This window comes from Amphibalanus amphitrite, unplaced genomic scaffold (genome assembly GCF_019059575.1).
Source record: "Amphibalanus amphitrite isolate SeventyFive unplaced genomic scaffold, NRLGWU_Aamphi_draft 000376F_arrow, whole genome shotgun sequence".
NCBI lineage: Eukaryota > Metazoa > Arthropoda > Thecostraca > Balanomorpha > Balanidae > Amphibalanus > Amphibalanus amphitrite.
The window spans coordinates 387,496-412,335 of record NW_024881870.1 but is presented as its reverse complement, the minus strand read 5'-3'; the positions used below and the strand labels follow the sequence as shown (position 1 = coordinate 412,335).

The 24,840-nt window shown below is 51.1% G+C and overlaps 1 protein-coding gene across 1 annotated transcript in view; it reads left to right on the top strand.

Annotated features, from left to right (window-relative positions):
• Window positions 1-20,945, top strand: part of LOC122389924 (phospholipid-transporting ATPase VA-like) — a 65,476-nt gene extending 44,531 nt beyond the window's left edge. The window contains exons 6-22 of the mRNA XM_043382430.1: window positions 1,273-1,422; window positions 2,832-2,951; window positions 3,608-3,799; window positions 6,274-6,424; window positions 7,003-7,212; window positions 8,113-8,228; window positions 9,914-10,048; window positions 10,434-10,560; window positions 11,276-11,453; window positions 11,700-11,909; window positions 12,167-12,321; window positions 12,709-13,035; window positions 13,328-13,485; window positions 14,429-14,533; window positions 15,461-15,651; window positions 17,368-17,523; window positions 18,581-20,945. Of these exons, the coding sequence (XP_043238365.1) occupies window positions 1,273-1,422; window positions 2,832-2,951; window positions 3,608-3,799; window positions 6,274-6,424; window positions 7,003-7,212; window positions 8,113-8,228; window positions 9,914-10,048; window positions 10,434-10,560; window positions 11,276-11,453; window positions 11,700-11,909; window positions 12,167-12,321; window positions 12,709-13,035; window positions 13,328-13,485; window positions 14,429-14,533; window positions 15,461-15,651; window positions 17,368-17,523; window positions 18,581-18,644 (2,745 nt within the window). The 3' untranslated portion in view covers window positions 18,645-20,945. The remainder of the gene's footprint in view (window positions 1-1,272; window positions 1,423-2,831; window positions 2,952-3,607; window positions 3,800-6,273; window positions 6,425-7,002; window positions 7,213-8,112; window positions 8,229-9,913; window positions 10,049-10,433; window positions 10,561-11,275; window positions 11,454-11,699; window positions 11,910-12,166; window positions 12,322-12,708; window positions 13,036-13,327; window positions 13,486-14,428; window positions 14,534-15,460; window positions 15,652-17,367; window positions 17,524-18,580) is intronic.
• Window positions 20,946-24,840: the final 3,895 nt, after the last annotated feature.

Sequence of the window (24,840 nt, the reverse complement as noted above, 5' to 3'; positions counted from 1 at the left end):
AACTAAGTCTGTTGTCCGGTTCAGCGTCCATGCATTTATGCGTTGTATTCGAGTTGACCCGTGAACGATTCGTCCTGCACAACTGTGACGTCATCGCGGTTTGTTTGCCCCTTTTTCATGGCAACCTGACACAAACGCGTGATTAACAACTCGGCACAGTGACGTCACTATCGTTTAAATGTCGAAATACCGATATCATTATCTTGCACCCAATGTGCCAACTGAAAGTTATACTCAATGTTTTTTTTTTCTTCTAATTACGTCTTTTTATAATAGGCGGGACCGAAGATACCTACCTATGTATATTTCCTTTTTGCCTAAAGGTGTTGTGTCTAGCTATGCTCATCGTGTCCTTGAAGACTCCTCAGTGAGCGAGCCCATGTCACACTAATGACACTGGATGGCGAAATTGCGCGGTGTATTGGGACATCGTTCTGTAATTGTCGCCTGTTTGTATGTGTGTCAGGTAGTAGGAGGCGACTGTCCGATCAGAATTGAAGTTCATTATGTTATCCATTATAGCCGCTGATAGCAGAATTGTTTTGCGCTACCCCAGATCGCTAACGAGTTGGAAACTGGTGGGTGGGGATGCGTAAGATTATCGCTGTTGATGACCGCATTTGTTTGCGGGTGATACATTTTTCTTCGTGAAATAACTTTACAGGCTGCTGAATGGAGTAGTAAAGTAATCTTGGCTGAATGACATTTGCGCCCATTACAATGTACGATGCATCGTTTCTCTTGAATCTGTGTCAAGGGACATGTGGATGACCTTTGATGTCGTTACTTGTGTCGTCACTCGTTTGTCGCTGCATGCCTGATCCTGTCATGTCCGAAGTCCCAAGTCATCTCATATTGAGCTGGCATGCGATGGTCCATTGCGTTTCATCGTTACATTTCCTGACATACAGACCAACACCTACTGGCTACTGCACCTACCAACGCCTACTGTTTGGCGTGGTGTCGTTGTCTTGACCCTTACCGTGTCTCCATTGGCCGTTTGTCTACAGCTTTTACCTTGCAAAGGGTGTACTTCATGTCAATACCATTTTCCTGTGATAAACACCGGTCGATTTTCGTCTATATGATTATTTGGTTGTGTTCTTCCTCACTGTAGCTCGTCCCTAATTCTTTCTTCTCCCAGGCGACGGACACTGTGTCGTTTCAATTTGATGTTCCCTGCATCATTTCCCCCTCCATTTAACGATTTGTGTATCATTGCCAGTAGGTGGTGAATAAGTGATGTTAACACTTATGTATCATTCCCTGCAGGTGATGATTCCCGTGTCGCTGTACGTCACGCTGGAGATCATAAAGCTGATGCAGGTGTACCACATCCATAACGATCTGGAGCTGTACGACTCGGGCACCAACAAACGAACAGAGTGCCGCGCGCTCAACATCACAGAGGAGCTGGGGCAGGTGAGAGCGGAGGGGTGGAGAGAGGGAGGGAGGCAGAGGGAGGAAAGCTTTTTATTAGAGTGATAAATCGTTTAGGACAAAGCTCGATGCACCTCTGATTAGGCGTAGGATCTTTCGCGTGCTTCTTAGCTGTGTACATAGTATGTGATTGTACAATCATAAGAACCGTGGAATACTTTCGCTACAAAGTGCCTATTAACTGTATTAATTTTCTTTGACTGTCCTGTGCGACTGTAATTTTACCGGTCACGCACAAGATCATTCTTCAGGCACGATTTTTCAAAGTTGCTGCCTCATCAATAATAAAACAAAGCTGCACCAAGTTCGTTAGTTTGTTAATATGTTTGGCAAAACGGGCATATGCCGAGAATATTCTGCTGCAGCCCTCGGGTGGCTCATATGCCGCCCAAGGCCATTTGTTTAGGTAGTCGTAAGTGAGATATTTTCTATTTTTACGTTGCTACTATGTAGAAATATCGTTATAACAAAAGCGTACGTTTTTAAGTGGACCTCACGTCTTGTAGTCAGATATCTTAATGATGGCTATTGGTTGTTTCAACTCGTTTCTGGATCCTCGTAGTATTCTGGCAGTTACTGCTCTTTAGAATTATTACAGTTGTTTAATAAGCTGACCCCCGCCATCACTCTCAAGACCGTCTCACCTCCCTCCCCCCTACACACACACGTACGTACCCCTGGCCCCTTCCCCACGCCCCTGTTGACGCGTTGCTAGGCTGCGCGAGCCGAGTCCGGGGTGCCCCTCTGCCCCCTGACCCCACCCGTATCGTCTCACCTTCCGTGGCTAATGTGTTAGTGGCGTGACCCGTGGCCGACTCAATGGCCATTGCCGCTGCGTGCTCATTGTAAGAAACCCGCCCACGTGAGGTTGAGCGAGACATTTATGGCCCTGGTTTTAGCTCAGCAATGATGTCACTGCTATGGCGTATTGTGGAGCAGTGTTATATTGGTGGTGCGACATTTCATGCGGGGGGCTATGCATCATTTGAATGAATATTGCGCCTGTACTTTGGATCCTATAACCTGAATGTCGCCGTCCATTTTCATTTTTCCTTCTGTGGTAATTTGTATAGAACCCATTTCAATGATTATATCATGCCAACGCTGAAGTTGACACCGTGGCAACAGATGTCATGGATTACCACTCCCATACCACCCATGGACATCCACCACTATTGTCATGGATTACGGTTTCCCCAACTTCTTAAACATTGACAGCAGGTCCTGCGCCCGTGTCTGACTCATTTGACCTGTCATATCCTAGGCGTCTAACCTCTCTCGCCTACCGTGTCTCAGGCAGCTAACGCCCTTGCCTAACATGTCCCAGGCATCTGACTGCTCCGCTTTTCGTGTCCAGGCATCTGACTTTGTTCCGCCCTCCGTGTCCTCAGGTGCAGTATCTGTTCTCGGACAAAACGGGCACCCTGACGGAGAACAAGATGGTTTTTCGACAGTGTACCATTGGCGGGATCGACTACAGCCACGACGCTGTGATGGAGGGCACCGGCAAGGTAGGTGTGTCAGGTCGGCAACAGGATGTCAGTCAACATCTGGTCATTCTCGTTAGGCGTCAGTCTCTCTAGAAGACGTTAAGTGGTTCTCGTCCCACCTGCCCTCCTTTGAATCACCTTGCCTGGTGCTCGCTTATCACCCAACCGACCGACCGGCTGGCTGGTTAATGTTTTATTCCTCGACACTTCCTACATATCCCCAGCCCTGTGAAACGGGACACAGTTCAAGTCCCGGGTGATACCGGAACTGTGTCCCGATAGTGCCGGTCGGCCCTCTGCCAGTCAGCTCGGCCTCACTCTGACGTCCGCTCCGCAGAACGTCACAGGAAGTGGTGTGCAACACGTCATGATAACTGTGGCACGCGCGGCGATGAGGGTGTATATTTGAAAACATACTGTCAAGGGCAAGGGCGAAGACTGGCGCAGATCGCGGAAAATTGCTGTTACGATGCTTTCATGAACGATTTCTGAATTAATTTATGAAGATCGATACTCGTTGTTTGGCGTTTCAAAAAAAAAAAATCTTAACAGCTTTACAGACAGGCAGCTTATACTCAATTGCTCACCATGAAGCTCCCATGCCTCTGGCCAATGAATGCCCATCCTTCCGTTCCACATCCCTCGCTGACCGCCCCGTCCCTTTCCGTGGTTTTCAGTTCGAGAAGCCGTCGTTTGTGCTGAACCGGCGCCTCCAGGACGAGCTGAGCCACATGGACATCCAGCTGTCTGTGGTGAACCACACCGGCGAGCTGCTCTTCACACCCCACGCGGCGCGGGTGCGCGACTTCTTCCTGCTGATGGCCTGCTGTAACACAGTGGTGGTGGCCAAACACCCGCACAAAGACAAGGTGAGACTGTGAGCCGGGTCGATTTGCACTAGACGGCCTAGCTGAGTGCTTAGAGTTTTACGGTATTGTTATGGTGGACTAGCCAGTACCCACTTACTATGATGCAATAATTACATACGGGAATGAATCTAGTTACTTTTTTGTAGAGATACAGCGTGCAAATCTGCATGAAGTCCAATTGGCTGGATGGTTTTAATCCATTCTTTTAGTTGCATGGGTTTTTTTACACTCGAGGCTAAAACGCTATGAATTGCTAATTCGCTTTGCATGATACGGACACAACTCTATGATTTAGTATATATTATCGGCGTCGGTTCCAGTTCCCGGTCGGTAGTTCCTGTCACGTCAGGTCACCCACACTGACCGCACGTGCCCCGTTCTAACGACTACTGTTGAGGCTCATGATGACGCTATAGCGTGCCGCTGCGAGGAAGTTCATGCCTGGTTTGTGCACCGTTCATGCCCCCTGCGTGCTAGTGTGGCTTAGCAGACCGCTACGTTGTAGCCGAGAAGGAGGCGGAAAGCGGATCGGCTCTCGGTAGTTTAAGATGGGTCAGCCAGTTGCCCACTGCTACTATTCTTGTTCATTGTTTGCTGTTTGTTTCGTACTTATTAGAAAAGCGCTGTTAGATCCAAATGAGTTTATTCTAGCGACCACTGATGTCAAAAGCTGCATTGACCGAAGTAATGATACTGGAACGATCGTTTTATTAGACCCACAGGTGGTAATCGTCTTGCTATTTGTGCAGTGCATTTCCTTCGTTGTCATAGCAAACATATCCGCGCAATTCCAAGAACTATTGGCGATTTTTATCCAGGACGTGTCGTTTCTTGCGGTTGGCAACGTCGTCCGTACATAGCCCTCCCCATGTTTGATGTACAACTGCACATGTTTTATGTACTTCACCTGCTGTGTTGCTGTGTACAAAGATGGTGTCTCTTCTACTGACACGTTTGAATCGATGTCCTGACATTTGACGTAATGTCCAATCGGCGAGGTCATTAGGACTGGGGTAGTGGGTGTACGGCCTGCCACGCACGTTCGGCTGAGGGTGGGAGGGGGTCGTAGCGAGGGCCAGGGGAACGCCTGTTTGTGTGTCCGTTGCCCCGCGACGGACATACACTGGCGACAATGGAAGGAGTCGCCGGTAACACTATGGTCATTGCACAATGGGAATGACATTGGCTTACGGAATGGAGTGTGTCGTTATGCGAAGTTATAGGTGGTCCCTCGGTGTTAGACGTGGAGTAATGTGTTTATGCTGCCGAATATCAATTGAGCACGTGATCGTTATTTGAAGTAATTTGCAGGGACTACCTGTGATAACAGAGTATTTATTTTACTTTCACTGTCATGTTTTGTGATATTACTGATGTTTACAGCGTAAGTGTAATTACCGCAACATTTATGTTGATCCCTCCAGCTGCTATTGCCGCAATAATTGGATATTTACCCGATGTGATCATGGCTCTCGCGAAGCCGCTCCGTCAGACTGGGGCCACTTCAGGCTGACCTAGGTCACCGGCTCGAGACTCACAGGCTGTGGAATGTGACGCACGTCTCAAATTTATGGTCGATACACCGTCCTGACATCCATTTAATTCGCCTCGGTCGGTTCCGGGACTAACCAATATCAATACTGCTACAACGTTGCGCGAGGTCTCACCGTCTCCGGTCCATTTTATTTTGCGGTACGCCACAATCGTGACCTCAAAGCCCTGAAGGATTGTCATGTCGACCGCCCAGCGGTAGCCGTAACTGTCCCATAGGGACGCTGTCCCAATCGTCCGGGAGTGGACCCGTCATTGATCCTACCGTCAGTGACCGTTTGATATCGATGCAGCTGGCATTTGCCAATGCGTTCTGTTAGTTCGTGGAGCAATGGCATCCTGTAGTTACGGCAGGTGAACGGTTCATCGCTCGGCCACTTTGAATACAAGCTGACAACATCCGTGAATGCTGACAGAGACTAATTGCCTTGTTAAACGAGGTGAATTTTCATTTTCCACTGGCAATACATATGTGTCAGTTACGACTGCAGGTGGAATAGAACTGTAAAATGAATACCAATTAGAGTGCGCTTTGCAAGAGCGGCGCTTCCTCATATTCGAATGGCAATTAGCCCAGTAAATAGCACCAGAAAACACGTGCGATCGACCTTCTGTCTGCTTGTGCTGGGTTTTAAACGAATTGTGGTATAGGCTCAAGGTGGCCCCCAAGCGGCTGCTTCACATGTCTGCAAAAGTACTAACCCGCTCGGTATCTTTTATATGACATGCTTGGCGCCCTCGTACAGGGAAGGATAACCGATGCATTGGAAAGCAATCTAGTTTGTTTTGATGCTTACAGCTGTATTTCGATGCCTTTGCCATGTTACTATTTTCTCGCTGATTGCCATTACAATTATAGCACCGGCAAAAATGTATCGACTAAAGCCCACCCACTGACCTTGACCATATTTCTCTGTCCCCAGTTGTCGTCCTCTGGCACCACCCTGCTGGAGGACAGTGCCGACGAGAGCTCCCAGACCATCCAGAGCCAGACCCTGGCCACCACGCCCGAGGAGGCGCCGCTGGAGACCAGCGACGCGCCGGACTTTGTCCGCACGCCCAAAAAGTGGAGACGTGAGTAACTATCTATTTGATTTTCATGGAAATTACTTCGAAAGTTTTTTATCAGTCTTGGTGGGTTTTGTTCACATTTGCTAATAGATGTTTATAGGTATTCCACTATTACAGCTGATCTTTGAGTGGTTGGATCTTGGTTAGATCGTAGTGCGGCACGAATTAGATATGATACGCGCTTCATAACGATATGCTTATGGACCAACTGAGCTAACTTCGCTGCTGAAATGGACGAAGTTGGCTCTGTTACGACAGCTTCAATCAATTCATGCCCGGTCCCGCTGGTTATGGCTCCCGCCTACAACTTTCGCCGTTTGCTAGTCTCATTTTCGGTTCCCTTGTCGCGTTAGAGTTAACTTTATTATGCTGTTGTCTCCCCGTTTTTAATCGTTTGATTGATAAGATTGTGTCATCATGCAACAGTCGTTTTTCAGAAGCCGTACTGCGTGCTGCATATCTCGGTATAGTCCATAGGAAGTTGTAATGTGGCAGTCGACGAGTAATCCTCGACAAATGCCCCAACTGCACAGTCCCCTGGCCCTGCTCCGCTCTGTGCTAACCCTCCCCTCTCCTCACAGGTAAGCTGGCCATCGGTAAGACCGACTGGCTCTCTCTCCCGCTGAGTCTCCCTCGTAAGACGTCACGCTCCAACACGCCCACTCCGCGCGAGCTGCGGCCCATCTTCGAGGCCGAGAGCCCAGACGAGATGGCCCTGGTCGAGGCGGCCTACAAGTACAACGTCAAACTACTCCGAAGGACCAACACGCACATGGTGGTGTCGCTGCCAGGTGGGTCTGACGGGGAGTGATGGGTGAGTGCAGTAACAGCGCCCTAATTCCCTCTGGGGTTAGCGGGGTCGTTGACATTTACGGTCGGTCCCGGAGGTTTGGTCATTCATGGTATTAGCGGTCGATGATCGGTGGGCTGCCCATCGGTGCTGATCGGGCCCGAGCTGCAATTTCCACCGTGCTAATCCACTATCCAGTGTTACTGGGTGATGTGATACGATGAATAAGTAGCTTTGTGTGCAGTGCGACTTCGAAAGCAATCGAATTATGGTAATGTTTGAATGCCACTGATGATGACGTGTTGCGTAACAATTCACTTTCATGCTGGTTGTCATCTGTTGTGAGATTATGTTAATCGTCGACACATTATTTCATTTTACTAATTTTTACCTGGTGACCCTCCTCCAGCTCCTGTCCTGTGATGGAAATGTTCCTGGCTCCTGTCAGCATGGTTCCTACTCCTGCACTCCTTATCGAAGGGCTCGTGTCCTGAGCCTGTCCTGGGTTCTTGAGAGGTGAGCTCTGACTGGTGGGGAGTCACGGAACAAGTAATGGTAGAGTTTAAGGGGTGGGGGTGTTATTGCTGTACAATAAATGGCGGGTAGATAGTTAAAGTTACATTTTTACATCTTGCTGTGTTGCTCAACACTTGACATCTTATGTGTTCTTTCTGTGTTCCTTATTTTTGTGAACTCATTCTAGCTACACTCCCTAATTTGTTACGAGTGCTGTTTTTGCAGGTTGTTTTGTCAACGCCCACAAGAATGTATTCTGGGTAATAGTCTTACCATGTTTCATCCTAACGTGTCCCCGTAACCACAATTACTATCGCCCCTTCCTTCATCTCTCCTCCTTCCTTCACTCCCTCTCTCTCATCGTCTCCCTCCGCTCTGTCCACAGCCGAGGGTCTGGTGGAGTTCGAGATCCTGAACGTGCTGCCATTCGACTCGGACAGGAAGAGGATGTCCGTCATCCTTCGGCACGTGGCGACGCAGCAGATTGTACTCTACACAAAGGTGGGACTTTGGTACAGGGGGTACTTTTCAGACGGCCTTGCTACAGGGTGTATTGAATGATGTAGGGGTACTTCACAAACACGTCCTGTATTGTGTTTTGTTATATTATTCAGCAAGCAGTTCCTGGGTCTGGGCTGAAATTTGAACATTTTCGCTCTGGTATAGGCTGGCCTGGGGTGTCAATAAGTGAGCAATGTTGGGATGTTTCGTATCGAGTTAGTGCGGATTAATATGTGAGTGCGGCTGCTTGTATGACGAATTTGTTTGCTGATGCATATTGTCCATTGTTGATTTCTTGCATTCCTAGCATTCCAATTTCTCTCTGTTGGCACTGTCACGAGTCTTGTTTATGAGGTACAGGTAAGATGATTTAGCTCTGCCCCAATGTCGGTTAAGACGGCTAGTCGCGTGTCCAATGTAGCCTCCAGCGGCCCATCGCGCGGCACATGTTACAGCACCAGCCGCCGTGCCACCGACGCATCCCGTGTCGACCTTGCTGCTGAGCTGTTGACCTGCATTATTAAGCGCCGGTACTCCCCACTGCAGACATTGCACGCTGGGTCGATCACTCGACCCGCTGGCGTCGGAGCGGTTTCACTCCGGTATTCTAGGTTAATTTGTCTTTGGCGATACGACCACTGGTGAAATGCGAGCCCCCGGCGCGCGGTGTAACTCCCAGGTCGATAGGGTTTACGGGATTTCGGTCAGCGGGTTATGTCAGAATGATGCCGGGGCTCGGCTGGCGCGATGGTTCAATGCGGATCGACCTGTGACTGGGTAGGGGAGAAGGTGGGTCATTTGACGATCGACTCGCATTGGGTAATGTTTGATAGACCCGAGAAAAAAAAATTGTGATCAGAAAGCTAGCTAGTAATGAGACAATCACGCAAAGACGTATCGCCGTGAAAGTTGTCTGCAACGCATGGTGGTTAGCGGGCACGAACCCGATTTAGCTCGCTGTAGAATTGATGGTGCACTGCGTCTTTTGTGCGTCGGTGTATCTATTGTTCTCATTATTGGATACGACGTATTACTGTCATGAACCTCTTTCTCCGATATGACATTTTCGTGTCGGATTACAATGCCAACGTTCACCCACGTACCGGAATGGGGCTGTGGTCGAAGACGGGAGACTGTAGCAAACCGACCCCTCACGCACAGAGCGTTGCGTGCAACGAGCATTCTTGAGGGACCGCTGTCATCTTAACGCACGCTAGGACATGGAAGGATCCATTAAATGAATTAATACGGCCTTCAAATGCTATTACGTCGATTAATTTTTTGAGACTTTGCAACGTACTTATGTTAAATATTTTGGCATACATACATGTGTTAGCCGAAGTTTTCTTATGTATTGTTGTGAAGTGTTGTCTGGTGGAACAGCAATCCAGTCTGATTTTGAATCCTACTTATGTAACTGGCTCAATCTAAGCATTATTCGACCTGCTTGAGTGCAGTGATCTAGCAACCTACGGACATGCATTGCTCTCCCTACTTTTAGTGTCCAAATCTACGGCGCTACGCCATTCTCTCCCTGCCTTTTGAGTGTCGTACCCATCCCACTCTTGTTCCCACTGACCCCTCCTCCGCGTCTCCAGGGCGCCGACTCGAACATATATTCCTCTGGTGGAGATGTTCTGTCTTCACACCCTACTGACCTCTCTTCTCACCTGTCTGTTTTCCAGGGCGCCGACTCGAACATGTTGCCCCTAGTGGAGACAGCCACCGACTACCAGTCGCAGGAAATCCTCTACCGCACACAGCAGCAGCTCAACGTCAGCTCGCGGCGCGGACTGCGCGTCCTCGTGCTCGCCAAAAAGGTGAGTCGACGGGTGTACAGGGAGCACGTATGTTGGGGTGTTAGAGTGAGCTCATATCTTTTTCGTCTCTGTTTTCGCTGATAACTTCTTGGAGAAGTTGTTTATTTTCAGACAGCCTGTTGTTCACTTCGTTTGTCAGTCCCGTTTTGTGGCTTGTTGCCTGTCTTGACCATCTTACCCTAGACTCGTTTGTTCCCTTTTGACGGTTCTTTGAGTCCACTTACCTGTGCGTTTTCGGATTCCTTCGGCTCTGACCTGCCTGAAGTCTGTCGGACGACTATATTACCTGATCACCACCAGCTGCCCCGATTATAGCCGTCGCATACCTGATCCGCTATAACATACCTGCATGACCCCTGTGACCTCCCTGGCCCGTCTCCGTCAGAACCTCTCCGAGGAGGAGTACCAGGACTGGCTGACCGCCCATCGGGAGGCCGAGTCTCTGGTCGGCGGCCGCGAACACAAGCTGCAGCGGTCCTACGCCGCCATGGAGAACCGACTCGAGCTGCTCGGTATGCATTGGTTCGGGTTGGGAAGGGGCGTAGGTGTGTTGTGAGGGATGGATTTACCCCTCCTCATTTACATCGTGAGTCATATAAAGTGGGGTTGGTTGCGGCCTCAATTAATGCAGTGAGTCACTGGGCATAGGACTGGGGTGGGTCATGTGACTCACACTAATGCATGTGAATACTAATCGGTCCCAAATATACGAGTATAGACTGCTTGCACTGTCAAAATACCAATATCGTGCGTCAAGGCATTTTTGTCATCTCTTCCTAGTCTCCTTTCAGGACGTATGGTTATCAACTCCTCCCCTCACTCCCTTGTCAAGGTGTACAGCCCACCGCTAAAGTAATGTGCGGTTTTACCAATCTCAACAGATGGCTTTGACTGGCGATTTTTTAATGCGGACTGATTGAAAAGAAGACGTCAATAAATAAAGTTGCAGCTGCAAGGGTAACGATACAGGTTTGCTACAGTCAAAGTTTCATTGTGGTCTGGCTAATCATTCCTAAGCTTCAGAAGCAGAACATACCCAGGACTGAAACCGCACATTACTAATTATGCTGTGGACTGTACATACTGCCAGCTGACCCACCCCTTTCAGGGTGTACTGGTATTAGCTTACCCTCATTCCCCTCTCCTGCCCTCGTCTCTCCTTCCTCTTTCATCTCAAGGTATACTCATACTGGTATCTAACCTTCCCTCTCCCCTCCCCCATCTCAGGGTGTACGGGTATCGAGGACCGTCTGCAGGAAGGTGTACCAGAGACGCTGTGCGCCCTCCGAGAGGCCGGTATCGTCGTCTGGGTGCTCACTGGAGACAAACAGGAGACGGCCATCAACATCGCCTACTCGTGTCGGCTCTTCAGCCAGGACATGGAGGTCATCAAAATCAACGCCAGGTAAGGACGGCCGGTGGCGGAGGGAGGAAGCTCACTTGCGTACAGAAGGGCGTAGGTTTCCCATGGCCTAGGGCGTCACGCCGGATAACCGTAGCGGTCCCGCTAGTGCCACAAATTTTTGTCTTATCGCAATATCGACAGACTAAAACACGCGGATACTGCCAATGATGTGGTACAGCACAGCGCCTTTCTCTACCACCAGATTTCAAACTGCCCCTGATAGATCCATATTGTACTCTCCCCCAGGAGTAAAAACGCCGCGGAGCGTACCGTCAACTTCTACCTGGACCAGCTGGAGAGGGAGCGGGCGGAGGTGGCCGGCGCGGGCGGCGGCGGCGGGGGCGGCGGCTGGAAGCGCCGGCCGCCCACCCCGGCCAGCCTCTGGTCCACCGACACAGCCAGCACCGTGGAGCGCGGCGGCAAAAAGGCGCTCGTCGTCGACGGAAAGACGCTCACGTGAGTGGCCACGGACTTGGGGCTCGGTTGGTGCTGGTTTTGGAGGCTTTTCAATTGTTGTGTTGTAGGAGCTGAGTTTGTCGGTTGTGCGTATGACCAGTATAGTATCCATTTTTCTGCTTGTCGTAGGCTGAAATTACAGCTGATTTCTTGGTCACTTTACAAAAAGTCGTGGACAAACCTAAGTATTACAGTGGAAATCAAGCTACTCATTCTTCAGCTCTCCATAACATTTGTTTGTCTGTTTGTCCGCGCAGGTACTTTTTGGACTCTCGGTCGCAGCTGCAGATCCCGTTCCTGCGGCTGACCGGCCACTGTTCGGCCGTGCTCTGTTGTCGTACCACGCCGCTGCAGAAGGCCTACATCGTGCGCATCGTCAAGAACCAGCTGGGGGCGCTCACCCTGGCAGTCGGTAGGTGGCGGCACGGGCGGGATGGTAGGGTAGAGAGCTCGCTCGATAGCGATACGTTGGCTCGGTCAATAGAGAAGCCTGTAAGGTGGTCCAGTCAGCTTTTAGTTTTCTTGAATGTGGGCTGTTATTATGACACTTTTTGGTCTTCAGAAAGGTGCAAGGTGTCTCCGAGACGCTTTCGAAGTTGAGCATTTTCTTCTTCTCTTTTTGCGAAGTACCGTAAAAAGTGTGATCCAGTTAAGATTTTGCTTGTTTGTAAGGAACCTTCATCTTGTTTGATCTTTATCTCGTTTGGAGTCTGCATTGCCCTGAAAATATTGACGGTGCCTCATTAGCTGCTGCCGAGCAGTGAACATTGAACTGCCCCCCTCCCTCCACCCCCGCCAGGTGACGGCGCAAACGACGTCTCGATGATCCAGACGGCGGACGTGGGCGTGGGCATCTCCGGCCAGGAGGGCATGCAGGCCGTGATGGCCTCCGACTTCGCGCTGGCCCGGTTCCGCTACCTGCAGCGCCTGCTGCTCGTCCACGGCCACTGGTGCTACGACCGCCTGGCGCGCATGGTGCTCTACTTCCTCTACAAGAACGCCACCTTCGTGTTCGTCATCTTCTGGTATCAGCTGTACTGCGGCTTCTCGGGCGCCGTGATGATCGACCAAATCTACCTGTCGCTGTTTAACCTCATGTTCACATCGCTGCCGCCGTTCGCCATCGGTGAGGACGGAGAGAGGTGTGGCCCTGCAACAAGTGATAGAACGTTACAAGTTTTTCACAGTTTAGTGGCTGAGCTAAAGTGGAGCTTGTGAGATTAGAGATAGATATTGGTATGTTGATTATAGAAGATACTTTAAATATTTGAGTTTTTTAACTGTGCTTGCTGACATCCTCTCGAATTCACTGGACACGTCAGCGTCGCGTTGGATACTTTGCTGCGTTGCCTCATCTGTGGCGTCGGATCCCTGGACGTTAAGCTGTCTGACCTGTGCATTTAATCCGTTTCCCTCAGGTATCTACGACCAGGACTGTCCGGCCGAGCTGCTGATGGCACAGCCGCACCTCTACAACCAAGGCCGGTTATCACAGGTCTACAAACCCCACTCGTTCTGGGTCAACATGGCCGACGCCCTCTACCAGAGCATAGTCATATTCTTCTTCGCAGCGCAGGTGCGTGCTGGGATTGGGGACTTTTGGGATCACATTCACGAGTTGGGTCTCTGTGGGAGGTTGTTAGGTTGTTCGAGGAAATGTTATGCGCTGACTTGTAGCATATCATAGCGGTCCTTATGAAGGACATAAAAGAAGTGTTGCCAGTGGTGTATCATTTCACTTCTTTGTCTACGTTCTCTGTCCTTGAGACCAATGTTTGGCTAACTGCACATAAACTGAACATCATCTTGTTTTATCGCGGAAGAGACGAAAGAATTTCGACCGGCTTGTTTTCTTAGTTGAAGATGGTTTACTACCGTTTATGCTAACCAGACGATATGAGTGGCCTTCAGAACCTACAAATCACATGTAGGTATATTTGAGAAAGCTTGCATAACGTTGTAGCCGTCTGTAGAATAGCGAGCAGAGTGAGCATCAGCTCAATGTCACGTCTTCTTCGCTTCAGTATCATCTCAATATTTAGCTCCTTCTGTGAAGAATTCGCTCTCAAATTTACGTACGCTGGCTTGTGTATGTATAGATTATACGATCGCGGAGATCTATCCAGCGTGGTCTGTCTCCCATCTCTTGCACCACACTGTTCTGGGGAACTGTTTAGTCTCGAATTCATACTGTTTCTAGGGTGTTCTCAAATCGTGTGCACTTTGTAGTCCAGGCCTCGGCTTAACGCCCTGAAAAGCGCTGAATAGTGGAATTCAGTTGATATCCTTTGATCGGTTGCAGCAAGTATTCCGCTCATGTTCTCCTCTTTGTCCCTCTCCCTCTATCCCTTCCTACCAATCTCCTTTTTCGCTCCTTCTCTTTGCTGAGTATCTAAAATATGCCTCTCACCGCCATTTTTCGTACACATTCATATCTCATCCCGCCTTGGGTGAACGCTCAGTCGTAGGTATCTGCCGCTGTATTACTAACGAGTCCCGTGTCCCCGGCATGCCCACAGGCCTATGAGGACACGTCGGTGGACATCTGGGAGTTTGGCACCACCGTCACAGTCATGTGTCTGGTCACGATGCTGCTACACGCCTGCATCGAGATCAAGTCATGGGTGAGTGTCCCGGCGCCCCCTCGCCCATCCGCCCGCCAGGACGGATCTCGGTGGTCGTATGTACATTTTAACGCAGCGGTCCCGCCCCATTCGTGTAGCGCGGCTGGCTTCTTGGCAAACTAACGCGCAGGTGGCGTCTGGTGCGGTCGCCGGAAGGTCGCCATTGGTCATCGAGAGGTGATTGAATCTGTTGGTATGACTTTGAATGAAATCTTGCCCGGTCAAACTGCTGATAGATGTATACCAGGCGACATCGGCATTCAGTAACAGATTTCAGAGCGTGTTGTCGGAGTATTTTTGCGTTCGAGTCTAGAGACAGGTGGGCAATGTTCACATGATTTGATAAGGTCTGCCTCCCGTGTTGCATTCATGAGGCGCTTTACTACGATGCCGGATGTGGGTTTTCAGATTCACTACAACAGGGGATCCAGAGAGTTATGGGTAGCGCAGCGCTCTAATAGACAGGCTTGACAGTGAGGAAAGCGCGCGAGAAAGAGCGAGTGTGTAGAGTGTCTTGAGTGTCAGTAGTGTTACGGACTGTCCATCGTGATAAAGGACATGAGAGGTTTATCTGTATGCCATGGCTTACTGGTTCCTAGAAAATGCAAAGTAGGAGTGCCTGTTACGGGGAAGCGCAAAAGACGCTTATCGATATGGGTAGTTGTGTAACCGCTGTTTCGAGAAACTATAAACAAATGCGAGAACTTGCTGCGATGTGTGTCGATTATGCACAGGATTTATTTCACTGTGAGGGTCAGTAAAGAAGTATGGAATGTATCCCTGACTATGGACTTGCATCTCGATGCCTGGCCCTGTGCAGGTGCATTTCACGCATTAGTATTTCCCCTACCCCAGCTTTACATCCCTCTCCAGCGCCCTCGCGCTCTCTCCCACACACGAGTAACCGGCCGTTTTCTCCATTCACAGACGTGGATCCACGCGGCGGCCATCGTGCTCTCGCTGGTGTTCTTTTTCGTGTTCGCGCTGGTGTACAACGCCGTGTGTCTGGCGTTCCCGAGCCTGGCCGGCTCCTACTGGGTCATACAGATGGCCACGACGGACTCGCCCACTCTGTACCTGGCCGCCGTCCTGGCCGGAGTCACTGCCGTCCTGCCTAGGTGAGTGGGAGGAACGCCTAAATGGGTTTTGGTGGAAAAATACGGTTGATTTTTATCCCTAGAAAAGCGCTGCATATCTTTTCTGGAAAGAGGAAGAAAGAGAGAAAGAGAGAGAGAGAGAGAGAGAGAGAGAGAGAGAGAGAGAGAGAGAGAGAGAGAGAGAGAGAGAGAGAGAGAGAGAGAGAGAGAGAGAGCTCGGGTCAGCATTTCAAAATTTGTTAGCTGTCATCGCGATTGACCATAGATACACATATGCATCCCACGCAGTAATCATGCCTGCCATCGCAATGTTTGCGGTTACGGGTGGTTAGGTGCCTCGTGGCCTGTCTCATAAAATACGATCGATGACTTCACGTCACGAACATTCGGCTTTCCGTCTCTGGAGATTACTGTCGTGCGGTTATCGCCAACGCATCTGCCGCCGACGCGGATTACAATGTGTTCCGATAAGCATCTACGGCGTGTTGCTAGGCACGCCTCTGTTGCCGGCTCAACTGCGGGTGCCTGTGGGTTTATCAGCTCAGTTTTATGACTTTTCCCCGACCACCGGTGGAACAGCCATCCCGATCGGCGGGTCCCTCGATCAAACGCTGACCGCAGACATTTGAATGACCTCTAAAATGCATTCCGATCGTCGGGCGCGTGCCGCTTTAGGTAGATGGCCTCCCTCCCCCGCTCTTCTCTGAAGCCCGACTCGAGTGCGACCTCTCCCCACGAGTTCCGTACCGGGGGGGGGGGGGGGGGGTGACGGGCGGCCGACAGTTCCGGCTGCTGCTGTCACAGACCATCACACAGGCGGCCGTGTGACGGCTCTGGTGACGGCCGTGACAGGACGAACGTCACGGCTGGGTAGCGTGGCGTCACGGGGACATGGGTTGAACTGTGCGTGGGTGTAATGTGCTATTCGAGTTTAACAGACTGGATGGTAATCTTGCTGGGTTGAAACTTTAGAGCTAGGCTGCATGCAAGGTTGTAAGTCATGTGATGTAGTTCACCGACCGACTCTTGTCTACATCTGCCCTTCATGGCGTAATCTGCCCATGTTCAATTACACAAATTCAATAGGTATCCGTAATTCGCATTAAAATACAGTCATGTATCGCATGCGATCTTCATAATAGAAATATTGCATTATTTCTCCCGTGACCCCTCCCGCTACCATGACTCTCGCTCCTAACTCACCTGACTCACCGGTCTGACTCTGACTCACCGCGGCCTGACCCCGACCAGGTGCGGCGCTGCCACCCCGACCCACCTCCCGGCCGGCCGCCGCGCCTTGTTCCAATCCCTCCACACCATATGGGGATAACGTATGCGACTGCGGCGGCGAGCCGGTAGACGGACGGGCTGCGCGGACGGTCGGCGCTGTGGCCCGCCGGCCGGTGGGGGATGGTTAGATTGGAGACTGGATGGCTCAGTTCGAACTAACATTCGATTGAAATGTGCAATGGAGCTGTAGGACCGGATATGGCAGAAACTTTGAATCATTTGCGCAGTGAGCATATATTTATCTTGGAGGTGTGTATCCGTATATAAATAAGTGTCATTTTAATTGCCAGTGTTCCTATTGCAGTACCCAAAATCACATACTGGACTGTCTATCTGTCCATCTGCCCATCAATCTATCTGTTCTAATACCACCTGTCCGTCATATTCTGTCGTTATGTCCGTATCATAACGATTGTCTAACGATCTTTCCCCCCTGTCTTTCCGCAGACTGGTGACGCGGTCGTTGCAGCACACGTTCCGCCCGTCGCCGGTGGCGCGGGCCATGCTGCGCCGCCGCCGCGCCGAGGAGAGCCACCCGATGGAGGTTCTCTCCACGGTGCCCTGGTCCAGCAGCACCTCACTGTCGTCCGTATCCGTGGTCAGGTGAGTATCAGGGGGAGAGTGAGGGTTTGGTGCGTCCGTCTCCGTGGTCAGATCAGTATCTGGAGGAGAGTGGGGTCCGTATCCGTGGTCAGGTCAGTATCTGGGGGAGAGTGGGGGTTTAGTGTGTCGTCGGTACCCGTGGTGAGGTTAGTATCGGTGGCATGGAAGGGATACGGGGGTACCGGTTGGGACATGGGCAGGCCAGGGAGGGGTCGAAACTCGGAACGGAAGGTGAAGGGATAGGTAAGAGTGAAAGGTGGAAGAGTGTTCACGATAGATATCCAGATGTCCGTCTTCTCCGAAGGTGGCCTTTGCGCCATTACGGCGAACTTGGCTATTCCAGCTTCCACAATATGCAAATTCACATTTCATCCATAAGTCATAGCTGCCTGGAATCCGCGGTAGCCACCGGTTGGTCTCGCTATCACGATATCTCTCGCTGGTATTGGCTGAGGCCTGTAGCGTGGTGTGTTGGTCGCAGCGGCATGGTATTTCCGGTCTAGACCCGCGCCGGGCCGGGGAGGGGGTAGGGGCCAAGTGTTATATACTGCGGTCCGTGACGCCAACTGGCACGTGCCCTGGCCAGTGGCCACCATCGACCGCCTCTGTGGGTCAGGCGACTGAGAGCAGACAACGGACAGAGGAGGGAGGGAGCGAGGAGTCATGGGGATTTCTAGTTGGTATATGTATGGGGTGGGTTCGGGATCGTCAGGGGGTGTCTGGCTGGTGATTAGCCAGTAGATGAAAGGATTGTGGTGTATCAGCTGCTGGGAAAGTTGACCGTGTTGTGATTGATGTGGACAGGTGTTTGTTTTCATCTGTTGCCTTACAGATAAAGGGGATAATTGTACTGTTGCAACTCTTTCTCGCTGTCGTACGAGTAATGAACTAGTAAAGTGCTGTTGTGGAGGCTGACTTTGCTACGTTCTTATACTCAGATATAAGAACGAATGAAATTTGACGATATCATTGACCCTCCCTGGCTGATACTTTTTTCGTCTTATCCCTCATACCGTTATTGTTCTGATTCTGATTATGCTTTTTGTTTCTCCCGCAGGACGAGCGAGTACAGCGGGGTAGGGGAGCGTCTGGAGCAGAACGGTATGCCCTCGGTGGCGTGATGAGAGCGCAGTGGGAGGACTACGTGCCCTGTGAGGACCGTCTGAAGACCAACCGTCCACCGGGAGACCGTCTGAGGACATCCCGTCCTCGTGAGAACAGCCCGAGGACTCCAGTCTCCGTGAGACGATCCGAGGACTCTCTCCCCAAGGCTACCGTCGGAGCCAACATCTCGTTCCTTTAGGACGTTCTGTGGGCTCCAGTCCTCATGAGGACAGTCCGAGGACTATGTCCTCCGAGTTACCATCCCGTCTGTGGGGGACGGTCTGGAGACTGCAGTCCTCGTGAGGACGATCTGGTCATCCTGAAGGACCTTCTGTGATCCCGGCTGCGCTGCGGCTGACCGGTCTAAATATGTTCCGTCTGTGATAGTGGTCGGTGGGTGCAAGTGCCTTGGGAGAGCGACGTTCATGACGCCCTGAAGACTGACGTGACGCCACACCAAGAATGAGGAGCCATTCCTAGGTCATCGGACTGTCTGATCTCTCGTCTGGATATCTATGTGTCGGTTCTGTCGGTTCCGTTGTTTCTATTCTTCACTTTCACCTACCAAATACTGTGTTTTATTATCTTCGGGTTCAAGCAGCCTTCTTTGATCCTGTTTTATACCGCCTCCCTTCTGCGGTCTCTACCGTCTTGGCATGGACCTGGCGTCTACCCGACCATTTTAATCATGTTAGCAGTGCGGGCCATCATTCCATCGCTGGCGATTGCGCGTCGACCCTACTGGTTGAGTGATTGATTCAATGCACTATTTATCCCAGCCCGTATGCCTTCGTTTGTGCCTGCATTTGTGTAATTCAGCACGGAGAGTGGCCGTTGTCACTGTCGAATCGGTTGTTAGTGCCTCAGTGAGGCGCCACTGTACTGTAATGGGGTTATTCGTTTTCGTGGGTTTTGATACTTGTTTTGTATTGGTCGTCAGTCTAGCATGCTATTTATTATATATCCCGGAGCGCCGCGGAGGTTAATTATAACTGAGCTGCGGTTGTATGTGTGTTTGCGGTACAGTGCTTTACCCAGCTGCGGACCGGCCGAGTGTAGTGTGGTCGCCTCGGGCAGCCAGTTGTTGGTGTCGTGCTGAGCTCGCGTGGCGTGCCATGTCTGTGCTGTCTGTCCGGGCCCCGGCCGGCCCTGTGGTGCGACCTGGGCGAGCCGGCGGCGGTCGGAGCGGTCGGTCAGAGGCGTGGTATGTCGCCGCCCGCCGGCCGCCGCTGTTACGCACCTGTTTTGTTGGTGTTGTTGTCACGGCACTGAATGTCCGAGCCTGCCAATGGATTGTGTCGTGATGTGTGGACACTCCCCGCCCTCTCCCCACCTCCCTCCGCCCCTCTCTCCCTCCGCTCCGCTCGCTCGGCAACTGACCAACCTTCTTGTGCCAAACTGGTGACTGACCTGGCCTCTGGCCGTGTCCTGACCACTCCTCCCCCGGGTGTAACGAGTACACGGCGCTCCGTGTCGCAATATCTAGGGTCCAAGACAGCACCCCCTTATCTCCCCTCTCCCACCTCCCCACTCTATCCTCCCCACCCTCTCCACTCTGTCCTCACCACCGTGCCTTTGCCGCCTGTGGCCGGCAGAAGCCGTCGCGGTCAATCTCAGAGGTCCACTGTTGCTGCCTTGACACGACGGCGGGGTAGCGTCTGTCGCACTAGGGTGTGCACGCACACGGGCCTTGATGTTCAAAGGGGACACTGCTAAAATTGGGCACACGTATCGTGGTCAAAAGCACGTGGCACGCGGTCCCTCTGGTTCTTTTTACGTTCGTTTCTTATTACAGCGTTCTGGACTCTGGTCGCTTTTTGAAATACGTAAAGCCCTTGAAAATAATTCGAAGTAAGTATTAAATCTATGCCCCCTCGGATTCTTTCAGTTTCTGAAACGTGACAATCGACCCAGTCATCCGTTTCCCCAGTGAGCTTTTTCGTTGCCGTGCTCTTTCTATCCCGGTTCCCCCACTGTCATTGCTTCCAGCCTTTCCTTTCATTGGTCCGTCACCTGACTCGTAATATTGACTTTCTCTCTGACAAGTGACAAAAACGGTTTCCTGACCTGACTATTCCATCCCGGACTTACCTTCCCCTCCCCATCACGATTTGCCACGTACCTGGACTATCATGTTGACCCTGTGATCCCCTGTGACCCCCCAGTGACCCCCGTGACCTCGTGACCTCGTGACCTGTCCAGGCGAGCTGGCAGGTCGCCCAGAGCTCAGTGCACATTCCATTCGCTCGTCCCCGCCACCCCTTGTTGTGTCGGTGTGGTCGCCTATTTTGGGAAATAAATCGAGATGTGTTATTGTATGTACGCGTGCTGTTTGGAGCGGAGTGACTCGGCGAGTTGGGGAGTTATGGGAGTGTTTGTCACGGAGTGGAGTGAGAGAAACAGTACTGATGGGGTGACTGGCGGATTCCGCGCGGAGATGATGGATTAGAAGGCGGAAAACAGCCAGTCATCGGGCTCATTTCCGTTGGAAATGTTCGTGTCGAATGACAAAACACAACAGGCGTGTGTGTGTTGGCAGCTCGAAGCTACATGTTTCTCTTTACGCATGGTTGAGAATGAGGATAGAGCGGACAAGTATCCGCACTGACGTTGCTTATTGAAATGTTTTTAACCAATTAATTTGATTCGGACATTTTAGCAACGGTTTGAGACTTAAGTCCATACTAAATGGTCACGGCTCTTGTTGGGTTCTCCTAGTGAACGAGTTACATTTCTGAAGTTCACGTAAACACTAAACAGTCTATCGGCTGCGCTATTGTTAGATGTGGAGCGTGAGTGTAGCAATATCGTGTTAGCAACCAGTCGGCAAATGAATGATTAGGTTTCGACACGTGGATTTACGAGTTCATTAAGGTAGGTACTTAGAAAGGATTTATGTCGATTGAGAACGACGAAGGAACTGTGCTGCTCCTGCTGGGGCTTTAAACGGTTGCGAGAGCTACTGCCGTGATTGAGCCATCTTATCGGCGCTTTGTCCGGTCACCCACCCAGCGGGACGGCCCGGCGTCATCCCTAGCTCCGCCTCCCCCCCCCCCCCCCCCTCCGCTGCTGACAAACAGGTGATAACTCGCAGCGGGCGGTCACGTGACCTGGGGCGAATCGTGACCGGGCGATCACGTGACCGGAGCTCGGCTGAGGACTGCCACTGCAGGGGCGCGTGGTAGCGTGATGCCCCGGGGCTTCTGCTGCGAAGATAGATGACCACGGGAGCTTGTTCGGGTGACGGGTGGCAGGCGGTGACTTTGACGCTCTCGGGTTCCGAAAGTTTGTAAATGCGGCATGCGCTCTCTCTCATAGGATCTTCAACTCCCGCTGTGGTTGTTAAGACATGACGTTTCTTCAGGGAGCCATGACGCGCCTGCGTGACACCAAAGTGATTTATAGCGCAAAAAGGGAGAAACTTCACTCATATTGTTTGGTGACAATAGCCCGCTGTCAGTCCGCTGCGGTGCAGTCAAACGCAGCCTGTGCTTTGGAGCATAACCTGATGTTTTCTGGTGAGATCAAATTCCCAGAAAAACGTCTCTCCTGCGCTCACTCACATACTTACGTTCGTTGCCGACATAAATAAGTACATTTTTACCCATGTCTTATAAAAATGGGTACCTGCAGTAGCAGTGAACAGAACCATCGCACGTTTCGCAAGTATGTGTCATCAGTCGTCACTCTAAATTTGTAACTCCTGTTGCCACCGCAATCGGAGCAGGTTTCGGCGTGAAGCTGCTGCCAAACAGGTTGGCGGCAAACTTCTTACCATTACCGGCGCGATGTCGATTTAATCTGCTCACTTCTAAATCGGCTTTGGCCGTGTTCTGGTAGTGGCTCGGCTCCGTTACTGAGTAGTCGGAGCCCGACGGGACACGTGCGAGGTGGCAGGAACCAGCTGACGGTGGTTATCAGTGGTTACTGCCAGCCGGCTCGGCACTGCTGCTCACTTGTGGTTACCGTTGGTTGGTTACCCACGGGATCGCCTTAAGTGCATACCTACAGGATACGATACAGCGCATGACATCGGTTAGTTAGTGTTCGCCCGAAGGATCATAAGTTGCAGGGATCCATTGCACTCAAAGGGACTACACGAGCTTACCGGTTAAGTATGCCTGCAGTGGGCATAGTTATGGTTCAGTTGTTTATGCTCTTGCTCTTATTTGCCCAGTGACGGTAGTTGGCAACCGGAGGTTTCACAAAGGTCCTCACTGGTCATTCTAAGTTATTAAATGGTCATGTATGTATGTACAGCATGTTGTCACTCATTGCTAGCTCTTAGGAGCCATCAGTGGCCTCAACGCCGATCACCATTTTCACCAACATGTTCACTGGCTGTCGGCGTCACTGACGTCGATTGTCATGCCCTGACGTCAGCTCCAGTCATCCCGTATGCACCGAACACCCCACACTGCCATTGCTCAGCGACTACATGATATATTACCCGGTGTGATGACTTAACCGTCTCAGCGGAATGTTGCGTTGTGGCTGGAATTGTTGACCGCGTGCTGTCTGCATGCGGCATTCTGACTGTCGGTCCGCAGACCGCACCGCAGTAGTGCAATCTTTTCGGACCACTAATCTTGTATAAGCTGTAGGCATGTACTTACTCGTATAGGCTGCTTGTGTATTGGTCTTATGCATCCCTTCCGTGTGATCGAGCATCTGTATCGAATTTCAGTCGAGCCGCTAACGAAAAGCTGATTAGAGAGAAATCTAGGAGTGGCATCGCTGTTTTGATATAACCGCCTCTGCGGAGTATAACCGCCTCTGCCCTTAACAGAACCATTCCATGACCATCCGTAGATTGCATCAGCGCGATGGAAGGGCGTTTGGCGAATGGGCTGACCGTTATGAGGCTGATGTTTCGGAGCAGAGTGCGGCACTTCCGGCGCCGCGGTCGGCGCAGTGACATTTCCGGCGCGAGAGAGCTGTTTTACAATTGCGTCACGGGCCGCGGGGCCGCCCACATTCAGCGGAGCAGACCGGGGGAGTGTGGGGGACCGAGAGAGCGGTTAGTTCAATAGTGGAGAGGACGGGGTGGGTGGAAGAGGGATGAGAACGGGGGAGTTACAAATCTGTGATTGATTTATTGTGCCCCTGTGACTGTGATGATGGTTGTGGTCCATGACTGAGCGATTTTGTTAGTTGACTTTCTATGACTGGTTTTTGCTGGTCTCCAGCTTTACAGCTTGCCTGTGTGCATAAATTTAAATCGTTCATGAACCTATATGCTATTATTATATAACAGCGGTGGTATAGTGAAACGGTTATTATCAAATTAGTATTAAACACATTCCTCGTAAGCCAATGGACTCGTAATTGAACCAGTTAGTAAGTGTGCATTTATTTTGCTTAGCCGTGGTAAGTGTGAATCCGTGTACCTCATACCGTATGTCAGCTGGTGCTCCGCCGGATCGCGTGCCACCCGGTACGAAAATAATCTTCTCTGGGTGGAGCTGTTTGCCGTGTGCGCTATCGGGGGTCTCGGAGTTCGCAGAAGCCACAGGGTCGGCATGCGGTCCTCGCGTGCTTAGATGCAGACAGGCGGAGAATGTCAATATTCACCGCTGCAGCTGTTATTATTGCCAGATCTCGGGAGATATCAGGGGAGCAAAGACCTCTAGATCTGCAATATATTTATGCTGAAACGTTAGAGATAAAAGAAACGGATTCGAGTCATGCATGCTCATGCTGACGTTCGGTACCAAAGAAAGCATAGCAAGCGTATTGTTATGCGACTTGAAAAATAGAGTGTACATTTTTATAAACGCCTCTGTATTGATAAACGGCTATCATCAGCATAAGTTATTGAAAAGCTCAGATAAACTATCAAATACTCACGTAATCCATCGCCAATCTTAGAAGACGACACCCAGTATAGCCAGTCTAGGAGCCAGTGTCCACCGACACGACACTATTTAAAATTCACACAGCCTGTGAGCTCGGCTGGTGAGCTCAGGCGCCGAGGTGCGCCGATGTCTGCCGATAGCCCCTAGATAAGTGAGTACCTGACAGCGGCGCACGCATGATGGATGTGCCAAGCGCCTCATCTGCCGAGACGTGCGTCAACTCCTCCGCGATGGTGATTTGTTCCCTTCAACACCGCAGCGTAGCTCCGACAGATCGCCAGACAACGCGGCGGGACGCTCACACGAGCTGAGTGCCTGCGTGTCTGGAGATCTCGGTCCATTCTGACAGCCATCT